At 41.1% G+C, this 14,111-nt stretch overlaps 1 protein-coding gene across 1 annotated transcript in view; it reads right to left on the bottom strand.

Moving 5' to 3' along the window:
* Positions 1-14,111, bottom strand: part of LOC124594880 (cytochrome P450 9e2-like) — an 81,556-nt gene that overhangs the window by 24,749 nt on the left and 42,696 nt on the right. Inside the window, exon 5 of the mRNA XM_047133352.1 lies at positions 13,681-13,905. Coding sequence (XP_046989308.1) covers positions 13,681-13,905 — 225 coding nt within the window. The remainder of the gene's footprint in view (positions 1-13,680; positions 13,906-14,111) is intronic.

The raw sequence follows: 14,111 nt of genomic DNA on the forward strand, positions 1-14,111 counted from the left end.
GAATACAAAGTGCAAAGCTCAGATATTTAGCGAGTCATGGATCGTATATCGGAAAGACAGTTTATAGGCCATAGAAGGGGGAGTGTTCATTGCAACAGACAAAAATACTGTCTCCATTGAGGTCTAAGTTGAGTGTGACAGTGGAGTTATCTACTCACTTATAATAGGTCTAGCTGAAACCAAGCTGATTGTTGGATGCTGTTACCGGGCACCCGATTCTGCTGATAGGTCTAGAGTCATTCAAAGAAAGTCTACGGTCATACCACGCAATATTGGTTGGAGGCGACTTAACTCTACCCACTATAGACTGGAATGTCTATGGATTCATTGCAGCGGGTATAAAGAGACAGTCGTGCGAAGCACTTTTGAACACGTTTCCCGAAAACTGTCTTGAGCAGCTCGTTCAGCAGCCCACACGCAAAGCAAATATATTAGACATTGTAGCTACAAACAGTCCGGACCTTATCGAGAACGTCAGTATAGAAACGGTGATTCGCGACCTTTATGTCATTATAGCAACTATGATTACGGAAGTTAGTAAATCATTTAAGAATGCTAGGACAGTGTTTCTGCTAGAAAGAGCAGCTAAGCAGTTGTCAGTAACTAACTTAGACAATGGACTGGCGCTACTTATTTCCAGTACGATAGTAGTTGAGAAATTACAGGTTAAGTTTATGCAGAGTGTAAATCGTGGACTGGAGAATTATGTGCCTAGAAAGTGGATTGTTGTTGTTGTTGTTGTGGTCTTCAGTCCTGAGACTGGTTTGATGCAGCTCTCCATGCTACTCTATCCTGTGCAAGCTTTTTCATCTCCCAGTACCTACTGCAACCTACATCCTTCTGAATCTGCTTAGTGTATTCATCTCTTGGTCTCCCTCTACGATTTTTACCCTCCACGCTGCCCTCCAATACTAAATTGGTGATCCCTTGATGCCTCAGAACATGTCCTACCAACCGATCCCTTCTTCTGGTCAAGTTGTGCCACAAACTTCTCTTCTCCCCAATCCTATTCAATACTTCCTCATTAGTTATGTGATCTACCCATCTAATCTTTAGCATTCTTCTGTAGCACCACATTTCGAAAGCTTCTATTCTCTTCTTGTCCAAACTATTTATCGTCCATGTTTCACTTCCATACATGGCTACACTCCATACGAATACTTTCAGAAATGACTTCCTGACACTTAAATCAATACTGGATGTTAACAAATTTCTCTTCTTCAGAAACGCTTTCCTTGCCATTGCCAGCCTACATTTTATATCCTCTCTACTTCGACCATCATCAGTTATTTTGCTCCCCAAATAGCAAAACTCCTTTACTACTTTAAGTGCCTCATTTCCTAACCTAATTCCCTCAGCATCACCCGACTTAATTAGACTACATTCCATTATCCTTGTTTTGCTTTTGTTGATGTTCATCTTATATCCTCCTTTCAAGACACTGTCCATTCCATTCAACTGCTCTTCCAAGTCCTTTGCTGTCTCTGACAGAATTACAATGTCATCAGCGAACCTCAAAGTTTTTATTTCTTCTCCATGAATTTTAATACCTACTCCGAATTTTTCTTTTGTTTCCTTTACTGCTTGCTCAATATACAGATTGAACAACATCGGGGAGAGGCTACAACCCTGTCTTACTCCCTTCCCAACCACTGCTTCCCTTTCATGCCCCTCTATTCTTATAACTGCCATCTGGTTTCTGTACAAATTGTAAATAGCCTTTCGCTCCCTGTATTTTACCCCTGCCACCTTTAGAATTTGAAAGAGAGTATTCCAGTCAACATTGTCAAAAGCTTTCTCTAAGTCTACAAATGCTAGAAACGTAGGTTTGCCTTTCCTTAATCTTTCTTCTAAGATAAGTCGTAAGGTCAGTATTGCCTCACGTGTTCCAGTGTTTCTACGGAATCCAAACTGATCTTCCCCGAGGTTGGCTTCTACTAGTTTTTCCATTCGTCTGTAAAGAATTCGTGTTAGTATTTTGCAGCTGTGACTTATTAAGCTGATAGTTCGGTAATTTTCACATCTGTCAACACCTGCTTTCTTTGGGATTGGAATTATTATATTCTTCTTGAAGTCTGAGGGTATTTCGCCTGTTTCATACATCTTGCTCACCAGATGGTAGAGTTTTGTCAGGACTGGCTCTCCCACGGCCATCAGTAGTTCCAATGGAATATTGTCTACTCCGGGGGCCTTGTTTCGACTCAGGTCTTTCAGTGCTCTGTCAAACTCTTCACGCAGTATCATATCTCCCATTTCATCTTCATCTACATCCTCTTCCATTTCCATAATATTGTCCTCAAGTACATCGCCCTTGTATAGACCCTCTATATACTCCTTCCACCTTTCTGCTTTCCCTTCTTTGCTTAGAACTGGGTTTCCATCTGAGCTCTTGATATTCATACAAGTCGTTCTCTTATCTCCAAAGGTCTCTTTAATTTTCCTGTAGGCGGTATCTATCTTACCCCTAGTGAGATAGGCCTCTACATCATTACATTTGTCCTCTAGCCATCCCTGCTTAGCCATTTTGCACTTCCTGTCGATCTCATTTTTGAGACGTTTGTATTCCTTTTTGCCTGTTTCACTTACTGCATTTTTATATTTTCTCCTTTCATCAATTAAATTCAATATTTCTTCTGTTACCCAAGGATTTCTACTAGCCCTCGTCTTTTTACCTACTTGATCCTCTGCTGCTGTCACTACTTCATCCCTCAAAGCTACCCATTCTTCTTCTACTGTATTTAATTCCCCCATTCCTGTCAATTGCTCCCTTATGCTCTCCCTGAATCTCTGTACAACCTCTGGTTCTTTTAGTTTATCCAGGTCCCATCTCCTTAAATTCCCACCTTTTTGCAGTTTCTTCAGTTTTAATCTACAGGTCATAACCAATAGATTGTGGTCAGAGTCCACATCTGCCCCTGGAAATGTCTTACAATTTAAAACCTGGTTCCTAAATCTCTGTCTTACCATTATATAATCTATCTGATACCTTTTAGTATCTCCAGGGTTCTTCCATGTATACAACCTTGTTTCATGATTCTTAAACCAAGTGTTAGCTATGATTATGTTGTGCTCTGTGCAAAATTCGACCAGGCGGCTTCCTCTTTCATTTCTGTCCCCCAATCCATATTCACCTACTATGTTTCCTTCTCTCCCTTTTCCTACACTCGAATTCCAGTCACCCATGACTATTAAATTTTCGTCTCCCTTCACAATCTGAATAATTTCTTTTATTTCATCATACATTTCTTCAATTTCTTCGTCATCTGCAGAGCTAGTTGGCATATAAACTTGTACTACTGTAGTAGGTGTGGGCTTCGTATCTATCTTGGCCACAATAATGCGTTCACTATGCTGTTTGTAGTAGCTTACCCGCATTCCTATTTTCCTATTCATTATTAAACCTACTCCTGCAGTACCCCTATTTGATTTTGTGTTTATAACCCTGTAGTCACCTGACCAGAAGTCTTGTTCCTCCTGCCACCGAACTTCACTAATTCCCACTATATCTAACTTCAACCTATCCATTTCCCTTTTTAAATTTTCTAACCTACCTGCCCGATTAAGGGATCTGACATTCCACGCTCCGATCCGTAGAAAGCCAGTTTTCTTTCTCCTGATAACGACATCCTCTTGAGTAGTCCCCGCCCGGAGATCCGAATGGGGGACTATTTTACCTCCGGAATATTTTACCCAAGAGGACGCCATCATCATGTAATCATACAGTAAAGCTGCATGCCCTCGGGAAAAATTACGGCTGTAGTTTCCCCTTGTTAAGGACGCAAAAGACTCACCATGGTTTAATAGTGAGATACGGAAGCAGAGGCTGTTGCACTCTAGGTTCAAACGAGAACGCGTGAATGACGAGAATCAGAGATAGGTAGAGATTCATGCGTCTGTGAAAAGATCTATGCGCGAAGCATATCATAACTACCACCGTCATACCTTACCAAAAAATCTGGGAGAGAACCCGAGAAAATTCTGGTCCTGTGTAGAATCGGTAAATGGGTCTAAGGTTTCCATCCTGTCATTTACAGACCGGTCTGGTGCCGCGGTTGAAGATAGGAAAACGAAAGCCAAAGTTTTATATTTCATTTTCAAGACATCGTTCGCGCAGGAGAATCGTACAAAAGATGCAGTCGTTTGACCATCGAAGAGAGTCCAGTACGGACGATATAGTAAGAAGCATCATTGGCGTAGAGAAACAACTGAAAGAGTTGAAAATAAAGAAGTCACCAGCTGCGGATGGAATCCCATTTCGGTGTTTCGGGGAATACTAAGCGCTGGCCCCTTAACCTAGGTTGCGTTTACCGCGAATCTCTCGCCCAGCGCAAAGTCCGAAGAGACTGTAATAAAGCGCAGGTGACAGCTCATATAAAAACGGCAAAATAACGGACCCGAAAAATTACAGACCAATATCTCTAACATCGTTCTGCTGCAGAATCCTTGAACGCATTCTCAATTCGAATATAATACGTTTTCTTGCGACCGAGAATCTTATACCCACGAATCAGCAGTGCTTTAGAAAGCATCGCTTGCTCGAAACTCGGCTTGCCCATTTTCACATGACATACTGCGAACTATGGATGAAGGGCAACAGGCAGATTCCATATTTCTATATTTCTGGAAATCATTTGACACGTAGCGCCATTGCAAGCTGTTAAAGAAGTTACGAGCATATGGAATAAGTTCACAGATATGTTAGTGGCTCGAAGACTTCTTAAAAAAGTTATAGAATCGAGTATGTTGTTCTCGACTACGAGTGTTCATCAGAAGCATGGGTACCGCCAGGAGTGCCCCACTGAAGTGTGACAGACCGCTGATATTCTCTGTATGCGTAAATGATTTGGCGGAGAGGGCGGGCAGCAACCTGAGCTTGTTTGCTGATGATGATTTGGTGTACGCGAAGGTGTCGGAGGTGGATGACTGTGAGAGAACATAAGGTAACTAAGGAATATATTTGGCGCTCAAATTCTAGAGCTCTAAGATTTTGGAAGTAATGAAGAATGCAGACAGAGAAACTTCATTGGCCCGGGTCGTTAACCATCACAAGGGTTTTATTTTTTCAGCATAAATTCTGAGTTAGTACCAAGTGAAAGAAATAGTCAAAAGAAGCCAATGGTGGTTAAATTTACAGTTGATTTTCAATCACTTATTGTGTTCAAAAGCAGTTGTAACTAAAGAGATTCAGAGAGTATTGCACTACTGCTGCAGATAATTAGCTTAAATTAAAAGTGATTTAATTGAAATTCATTTTAAGTTACTGAAGTATGTTGGCTTCCTTGTAGTCAAGGTAGTTTTAGAATTTTATGTTGTATTTTGTAAATGATATTATGTGTTCGTCTAAGCAACTTTGGTACCGAAAAATAGTCATTGCCATGAATGAAAGTAATTAGGGCATTAATTTAAGACGCAGTCACTTGCAAAATAATAAGTAAAGAATGATGAACAGTTTTTGTCACGTTCAGCTGTTGTTTGAAAGATAACAATCATGAATTACACAACACAGTACAGTTTCCATAAAGTGTTGCTAGTCATTGATGATTACTGGTTATGGCTAACGGTAACTAACATTATTACATTCCAAATTGTCTCTTGTGTTCATGGCACATGTGTCTTTTACAAGTAAGCTAACGCATGTGCATTTTGTCAAGTTGCTACTTTCCTACATGTTTTTAGAGTCATTACAGTCTCTTACAAAAGATAAGTTTTTGCTCGTTTTGGAGCTGGCGACCATCTCATTCTGCAGTCTAAATTTATTCAAACCATATTCTGGCATTCAAAACTCGGCTAATTACAGTGAAACTTTAATTTATTACCATTTTTTTACGTTTAGGTCATTGTTGTACGCAGTAACCCGAACGATAGCGATCAGGTTGTGACTATATGCGTTCTGTCAGTAAACACTGATCTTCGGATTCGACATCTTGTCTCCACTAACCGCGTGACATTAGATACATGTGTCACAGTAAAACCTTACATACACCTTAATTCTAATAGGTACGTTATAAGGTGAACTAAAAGGCAAAAAGTAACCCTCATTTCTTTTGTTTGTTGCTCAAACCATTATGACACGATTCGGTAGTGACGGTGTCGTGAATTGACTTGCTTCACGTACGTGTCGGAAGTGGGATACTGCAGTCGAACGAACTGGTGTGCGGTTCGTCTCAGTACCGTTCGCTGAAGAGAGATGATGTCAGAGCTACCAGGGTGCCGTTTCAAAAGCCAGTGTCTCACTCACACGTCTGTGTGCCTTCACCACCCGTCTGAACGTTCGCCTGTCGTCAGAGGGTACGCATAGCCTCGTACGGCTTTCGATGTTCTCGTGGCCTGTTATCAGCACATTATTGCACTTCTTTTTGTATTTATGGAATGTAAATCTGACCTTGGCTACTTCACTCTTAAAGTCTGTGGAGGAAGTGATTGGTCAAAGATAGTTCTTGCCCGTACATCTAGAGGAGATTATTTTGGCATCGAAGCTATGTGGACAACCACAAAAAGAAAAATTTATTGTATGATTATTTATTATATGTTGGGGACAGTATAGATAATATAGTACCACACAACATAAAAATTACAGAAAAAAACCAGTAAAGTGAACGGACATCTGGTCTTATCCAGTCTACAGATCATAAAGAAACTCCACATGCAAGCCACCAGAAAGATTCATTCACCAAACAAGGGAACCACACAAGGCGATTTTCAATTACACGCTGATACATAGGAAACTATTACGAATAGTTCGGCAAAGGAGAAATAGTGAAATGATAATAGTAATGCAACGCATGTTTTAAATGATGGACAGTGATTATCTGCAGTAACTGTAAATGAAATTAAGTATACAGTGTGATTTGGATGATTTATTGAAGTCTCTTGGTCTATTTATGGTACGTATACTTCTTTTTAGATTGAATATTTCCTCCACTTGGTATCAACTGTTCACGTCTCTATAATTTCACTTGTCTAATATTAATCTAACAAAATGGTACAGGAACAAATGAAAAAAACTGTTACTACTGCTATCACTATTATGAAATCATCTGCAAATCAAACGCCCGTCTCCTAAACGCCGTAATGCTGAATCTTTGCGTGAAAAAGAAAATGGCAGGAGAAGTCTGGGTAATGGCCTGTTCGTCTTACTCTGTCATGTAATTGTATTTCGTGAAATGGGCTTGTCCGGAGGCAATAAAAGTAACTTGTAAAACTTTCGTGGGAAGATTCAGCCTGTCGGAGAATGCTACCAATGGACTGCTAAGAGTTATTTCAGTATGAAACATTGATTTCAGAACGCCCCTTCAAAAACTTGGCAGTTACGCTAAAACTAGACAGTCCGTAAATAACTTCTACAGTTCTTGAATGACGTAACCAGCGAAAAATACTTTTTTGAATGTTTTATTTTGTTCCCTTAGCCGGTTTCGGCCTATCATGCCCTTCTACAAATGGATAATATTTTTCATTACATAGATGTTTTGGTCAACAGCTTGTCGTCTGCTCCAAACTGCACAAGAATATTTAAGTATTTAGTACCACTTTATCTGTTGTTTCGTTAATAAAAATACGCTAAAGTGCTGCAAAATAGTTTTCTTTGCTTACATATGTTGCAGGAGATGGTGGTTCGTTTTGTGGTGTTCCATATGGTTTTCTAGCTCGATGTTTATGAATTCCACCGTAACACACATATTGCAAATAAGTTACTGTAGCACACTTCACAATATTCTTTAAACTCATGTTGAGCACCTCACTTGTGTTACACACTTGGTGTTTTTCTTTACAGTGCAAAGATTATCATTAAGCAAAGATACAAAGATATCGTTCATTAAATATTCCGGGATGGTTCCTTTGAAAGGGCACGGCCGACTTCCTTCCTCTCCTTACCTAATTCGATGCGACCGATGACCTCGCTGTTTGGTCCCCTCCCCCAAATCAACCAGCCAACCAACCATAAAATATCGACCAAGGATGTAAGCAAAGCTGATTTGTGGGATGTGTAAAATGTAACATGTTAATAACAGGAAAATATTTGCACCTTAAGCATGAACGTATTATTAAAAGACAGTAGGATAATGATAAATTGTTGTTACTGTGATTTTTTATACTGTCAGTGGTAATTATTAATGAAATATTACAAAGCTAACCTATTACATATCACAAAGTAGACATATATGTACACAAATTTACACATACAGATATTTGGACATCACTACTAAGGATGTAGGCTGCAGTAGGTACTGGGAGCTGAAGAAGCTTGCACAGGATAGAGTAGCATGGAGAGCTGCATCAAACCAGTTTCAGGACTGAAGACCACAACAACAACAACCGTTCATAACTTAATTGCAGGAAAAATAAAATTAAAAAGTTGGAGAGTGGGAAGAGAGCGACTCTTTTGTTCATCATCGTGGTTTATATTTACGCAATAACAAACTGGTATCTCAAAATGCAGTGATGTGACTGTTAGGGGTGTAATTTGTGTCTGATTTTTGTGAACAGCCTAAGGAAATTCACAATATCCAACATGGATAAAATAACAACTTCTATTATACAAAACTTTTTGTCAAATAAAATGCTGCGCCTAATGCCCATGATTTGCTAGCTATGGGGCATATTCATAGAAAACGTTTGTTCAGTTACGGCAGAACTGATTTCAAGCAGCATTTAGTATAACTTCACTGGTCGCGGGGAACACCGTGCAACTAAGTGGAGAATTCCTCCGATCAATGTAGAATAGCTCGTGGGAATACTGTAGAAAGATTCCTTCGTAAAATCTGCCTCAATATTTTTAATCGTGGCTGCAAGAGTTTCAGACAATAGCATACATCATTAAACGGATAAAAGAATATGAGCTTCCTGCATATTATAGCACTGTGATCATCAGTGGTACAGAATATTTCTGTTGTCTTCAAAGACCACACTTCAGAAAGCATACTTAATCCCAGGTTTCGCATGTACTTTGAAAACAATGATAGTGAGTATCTCAGCTGAGGTTGTTCGAGGCAAATTACTTGAAGCTGTTGTGGTATTGCTTTCAAGAGATCAGAAGGATAAAATAAAAAAAAATGAGAACATACGACAGCGGCTTTATTTAGAAAGGATTTTGATATTACTACCATCAAAAGACAGCACTGGTATAATCATACCAAAAGACCATTTTTAAGTACAAATCCGATACAGTGTTTTGGAAGAGGTGCGCCATTAGGCCTTGGATGCATGAGTGGCATGATTCTGTAACACCTGTTTTGAAACAACTCTAAATGCTGTTATTAAAACAGATATTATCAAAATTAGAAGGGGTTAGTGATAGAGAATTAATAAGAAAGTATTTATTATGATATTGTGACCTTTATTTTAGTATAATATGAAATACCGTATTATAAATTACATTATAATTTCCCTGAATTGAATAACTAACTCTCAGTTTTACTGATACACAACAGAAGACTTGCTCACAAACAGTAAAGCACCTCACAAATAATTTCACTGAGTTCATTGCAAATAGTTTTTGTTCATTTGCAGAATAATGGACCACATTTCTGTCTAATCGATGTGTGCACCGGAGGCATCTTCTTCTTGATGATTTCCAGTTTCCGCAGTAAGCGAGTAACCTTATTCTGAATGTGTGAGTATTTGGTTATCCTCTCTGCATGAGACAATTTTCATTTTATCAGATTGACCTTCCATATCGGTTGCGATGTTGTGAAAATAAAGCACAAGATATTTATTGCTTCTATAGAAAACAAATTTGTCCATAAGACAAAATACCTTCGTTTCAACTGTTAGTTGCAGGTATACATGCCTTCTGGTCGACCAATTCCTGATTTAGATTCATCACGCAATAAAACTCTCTCTCAAGTAAATGTTTTTACTTCCTTCATCTGCAGAGGTGCTGTGATGCACTGAACTTTCGCAATATCATACTATTGTTCTTTTTGGCCGCACGAAGAACTCTTGTCGAATTGTCTTTCAAGCCAAAACAATAATCATAAAACTTCTCTGGACACTGAGCCTTCATTCCGAGTAGAATTTCCTGTTTCTTTTGTTACGCTACCTTTCATTGGAGCCGGTGGAGTTTTGAGGACACTGTTGATTGGCGGCAGTGATTTACTCTGCTGAATTCCATCATGACTGATGAGAAACTCAGTAATTCTGTACTGATTCACCACTGTTTGCTTCGCTTGGTACGCTAGAAGACATGAGCCTATTATCCTGGAGACCACCAGTGTCCTAGTCTCTGCTATCACTTTCATCGAGGACAGCTTCATCTTCAAGCCACTCAGTAACGGTTCATTCAAAATTTCGATCACTTCGCTGACTTCAGATGATAGGGATAGTGTGGTATCCATGTTATAAATGAAGAATAAAAGTTACTATCCTGTTTATAAAAAAACCCTAACGCTGATCTGAAAGTATTTCGGCATTGGCAATGAGGAATACACCTACCTTCAAAAGAGCACTCGGTTGTAGCTTTTACAATACCTTTGACCTCTCAGCAAAGAGTATAACTGTGCCTAACTGATAATTGTTATCAGAAATCTAGCTACTTTAACGCACTATTCAGGTAAAAGGTATATAAACCTAGGAAAGACACTTAGTTCGCTGAGGGGTCTAAAAGACCCAGTCACGCGTTAGACGTGTAGGATTACTAAATTCAAAATGTAAATAAATTAATTGTGCTACAACAAATAATGCTTCTTATTAAGAAAGTCTATTGTCTTTCCAATGACTGCACTGGACATAAACTACAGTATACATATTTTAATACTTTTGTTGTGAAAATGAAACGTGGCTAGGTATAAAAGATGTTTTTTTGAAAACGAAACGTTGCTGGATATAAAAGGCCCATGTTATGCATCCAAGGGTTAGAAAGACGAAGACCCTATGATATTTAGGAGAGACAAATCCTGACAGACACTCGCAAGAGATGTACAAATATCAGTAATGACGTAAGGCAAGAACTTCCGATGTGTAAAGCAGCCCGGGAGGGACTCACACACAACCACACCCGACTTGCTGGAACGAAGAACAGATGTTTCACAATATATATAAATGACCTAGTAGATAGTGTCGGAAGTCCCATGCGGCTTTTCGCGGATGATGCTGTAGTAAACAGAGAAGTTGCAGCATTAGAAAATTGTAGCGAAATGCAGGAAGATCTGCAGTGGATAGGCACTTGGTGCAGGGAGTGGCAACTGACCCTTAACATAGACAAATGTAATGTATTGCGAATACATAGAAAGAAGGATCCTTTATTGTATGATTATATGATAACGGAACAAACACTGGTAGCAGTTACTTCTGTAAAATATCTGGGAGTATGCGTGCGGAACGATTTGAAGTGGAATGATCATACAAAATTAATTGTTGGTAAGGCGGGTACCAGGTTGAGATTCATTGGGAGAGTCCTTAGAAAATGTAGTCCATCAACAAAGGAGGTGGCTTACAAAACACTCGTTCGACCTATACTTGCTCATCAGTGTGGGATCCGTACCAGATCGGGTTGACGGAGGAGATAGAGAAGATCCAAAGAAGAGCGGCGCGTTTCGTCACAGGGTTATTTGGTAACCGTGATAGCGTTACGGAGATGTTTAATAAACTCAAGTGGCAGACTCTGCAAGAGAGGCGCTCTGCATCGCGGTGTAGCTTGCTCGCCAGGTTTAGAGAGGGTGCGTTTCTGGATGAGGTATCGAATATATTGCTTCCCCCTACTTATACCTCCCGAGGAGATCACGAATGTAAAATTGTAGAGATTAGAGCGCGCGCGGAGGCTTTCAGACAGTCGTTCTTCCCGCGAACCATACGCGACTGTAACAGGAAAGGGAGGTAATGACAGTGGCACGGAAAGTGCGCTCCGCCACACACCGTTGGGTGGCTTGCGGAGAATAAATGTAGATGTAGATGTTGAAAGAGATTCACGAAACATGTTGAGGGCACACAGAATGTGAAATGATGGGAGTTTGAATAGAATTGTCTAACTTAACAGCGTGTAAAATTAGCGAGCAACAAACGCATCTGCCGCGCAGGATTAGCCGAACGGTCTGAGGCGTTGCAGTCATGGACTGTGCGGCTGATCCCGGCGGAGGTTCGAGTTCTCCTTCTGGCATTGGTGTGTGTGTTTGTCCTTCTGATAATTTAGGTTAAATAGTGTGTAAGCGTAGGGACTGATGACCTTAGCGGTTAAGTCCCATAAGATTTCACACAAATTTGACCATTTTTGAACAAACGCATCTACACTGAAGCGCCAAAGAAACTGGTATAGGCACGCATATTCAAATATGGAGATACGTAAACAGGAAGAATACGGCGCTGCGGTCGGCAACGCCTATATAAGACAAAAAGTTTCAAATGGCTCTGAGCACTATGGGACTTAAACATCTGAGGTCATCAGTCCCCTAGGACTTAGAACTACTTAAACCTAACTAACCTAAGGACATCACCAACATCCATGCCTGAGGCAAGATTCGAACCTGCGACGTAGCGGTCGCGCGGTTTCAGACTGAAGCGCCTAGAACCGTTCGGTCACACCGGCCGGCAGACAACAAGTGTTTGGTGCAGCTGTCAGATCGGTTACTGCTGCTAAAATGGCAGGTTATCAGGATTTAAGCGAATTTCAACGTGGTGTTATAGTCAGCGCACGAGCGATGGGACACAGTTTCTACGAGGTAAGGATGAAGTGGGGATTTTCCCGTACGACCATTTCACGAGTGTACCGTGAATATCAGGAATCCGGTAAAACATCAAATCTCCAACATCACTGCATCCGGAAAAGCTACTGCAAGAACGGAACCAACGACTACTGAAGAGAATCGTTCAATGTGACAGAAGTGCAAAACTTCGGCAAATTGCTGCAGATTTCAATGCTGGGCCATGAACAAGTGTCAGCGTGCCAACAATGCAACGGAACATCATCGATATGGGTTTTCGTGTGCCCTTGATGACTGCACGACACAAAGCTTTACGCCTCGCCTGGGCCCGTCAACACCGACATTGGACTGTTGATGACTGGAAACATGTTGCCTGGTCGGGCGAGACTCATTTCAAATTGTATGGAGCGGATGGAGCGGATGGAGGTGTACGGGTGTGGCGACAACCTCATGAATGCATGGATTCAACATGTCAGCAGGAGTCTGTTCAAGTTGTTGGGAGCTCTGTAATTATGTGGGTCGTGTGCAGTTGGAGTTACATTGGACCCCTGGTGCGTCTAGATACGACTCTCACGGGTGGCATCCTGCCTGATCGCCTGCATCCATTCATGTCCAGTGTGCATTACGAGGGACTTGGGCAATTCCAGCGGGACACCCCACTGGTCCAGAATTGCTACAGAGTGGCTCCAGGAACACTGACTGATTTTAAACACTTGCGCTGACCACCAAACATCTTCCGAGACATGAACATTTATGAGCATATCTGGGCTGCCTTGCAACGTGCTGTTCAGAAGAGCTCTCCACCCCCCTCGTACTCTTACGGATTTCTGGACAGCCCTGCAGGATTCATGGTGTCAGTTTTCTCCAGCACTGCTTCAGACATTTGTGGCGTCCATGCCACGTCGTGTTGCGGCACTTCATCGTGTTCGCGGCGATCCTACACGATATTAGGCAGTTGTACCAGTTTCTGTGGCTCTTCAGAGTAAGACAAATATTTACGGCACAAGCTGCAGCCCATGACACGAGGCTTCTGCGAGCAATGGCTTACCGGAGAGCACCATGTCGAGGTACTGGCATCCCAGGACCTCCTCGTAGCTGGGCTGGCCGCCGCTCTTCTGCATGACGTCATCCACTTCTCTTTGTAGGCGCCGCTGCACGTCCGGATGCGTGGCCAACAGGTAGCTGCTGAACACCATCAGAGACGAAACGGTATCGAAGCCGCCGAAGAAGAATATAACCGCCTGCGCCGTCACGTCTTCATCGGTAAGGGGTGCTGTTACAGACAGAAATAAAACAAATGTGAATAAATAAACGAACTCCTCATCCCAACATTTCCGCTACAGCTTCCAGACTAAAAAAATTGAAATTTTAGACAAATGTTACTCATGAGCAACTGTTGTACACTATTTGATATAAAGTACCTGGAGATCCCTATGTGAGGCGGAATTGACCACTAGACGTCACCAGAATTGGTTCCGG

This window comes from Schistocerca americana, chromosome 2 (genome assembly GCF_021461395.2).
Source record: "Schistocerca americana isolate TAMUIC-IGC-003095 chromosome 2, iqSchAmer2.1, whole genome shotgun sequence".
Taxonomy (NCBI): domain Eukaryota; kingdom Metazoa; phylum Arthropoda; class Insecta; order Orthoptera; family Acrididae; genus Schistocerca; species Schistocerca americana.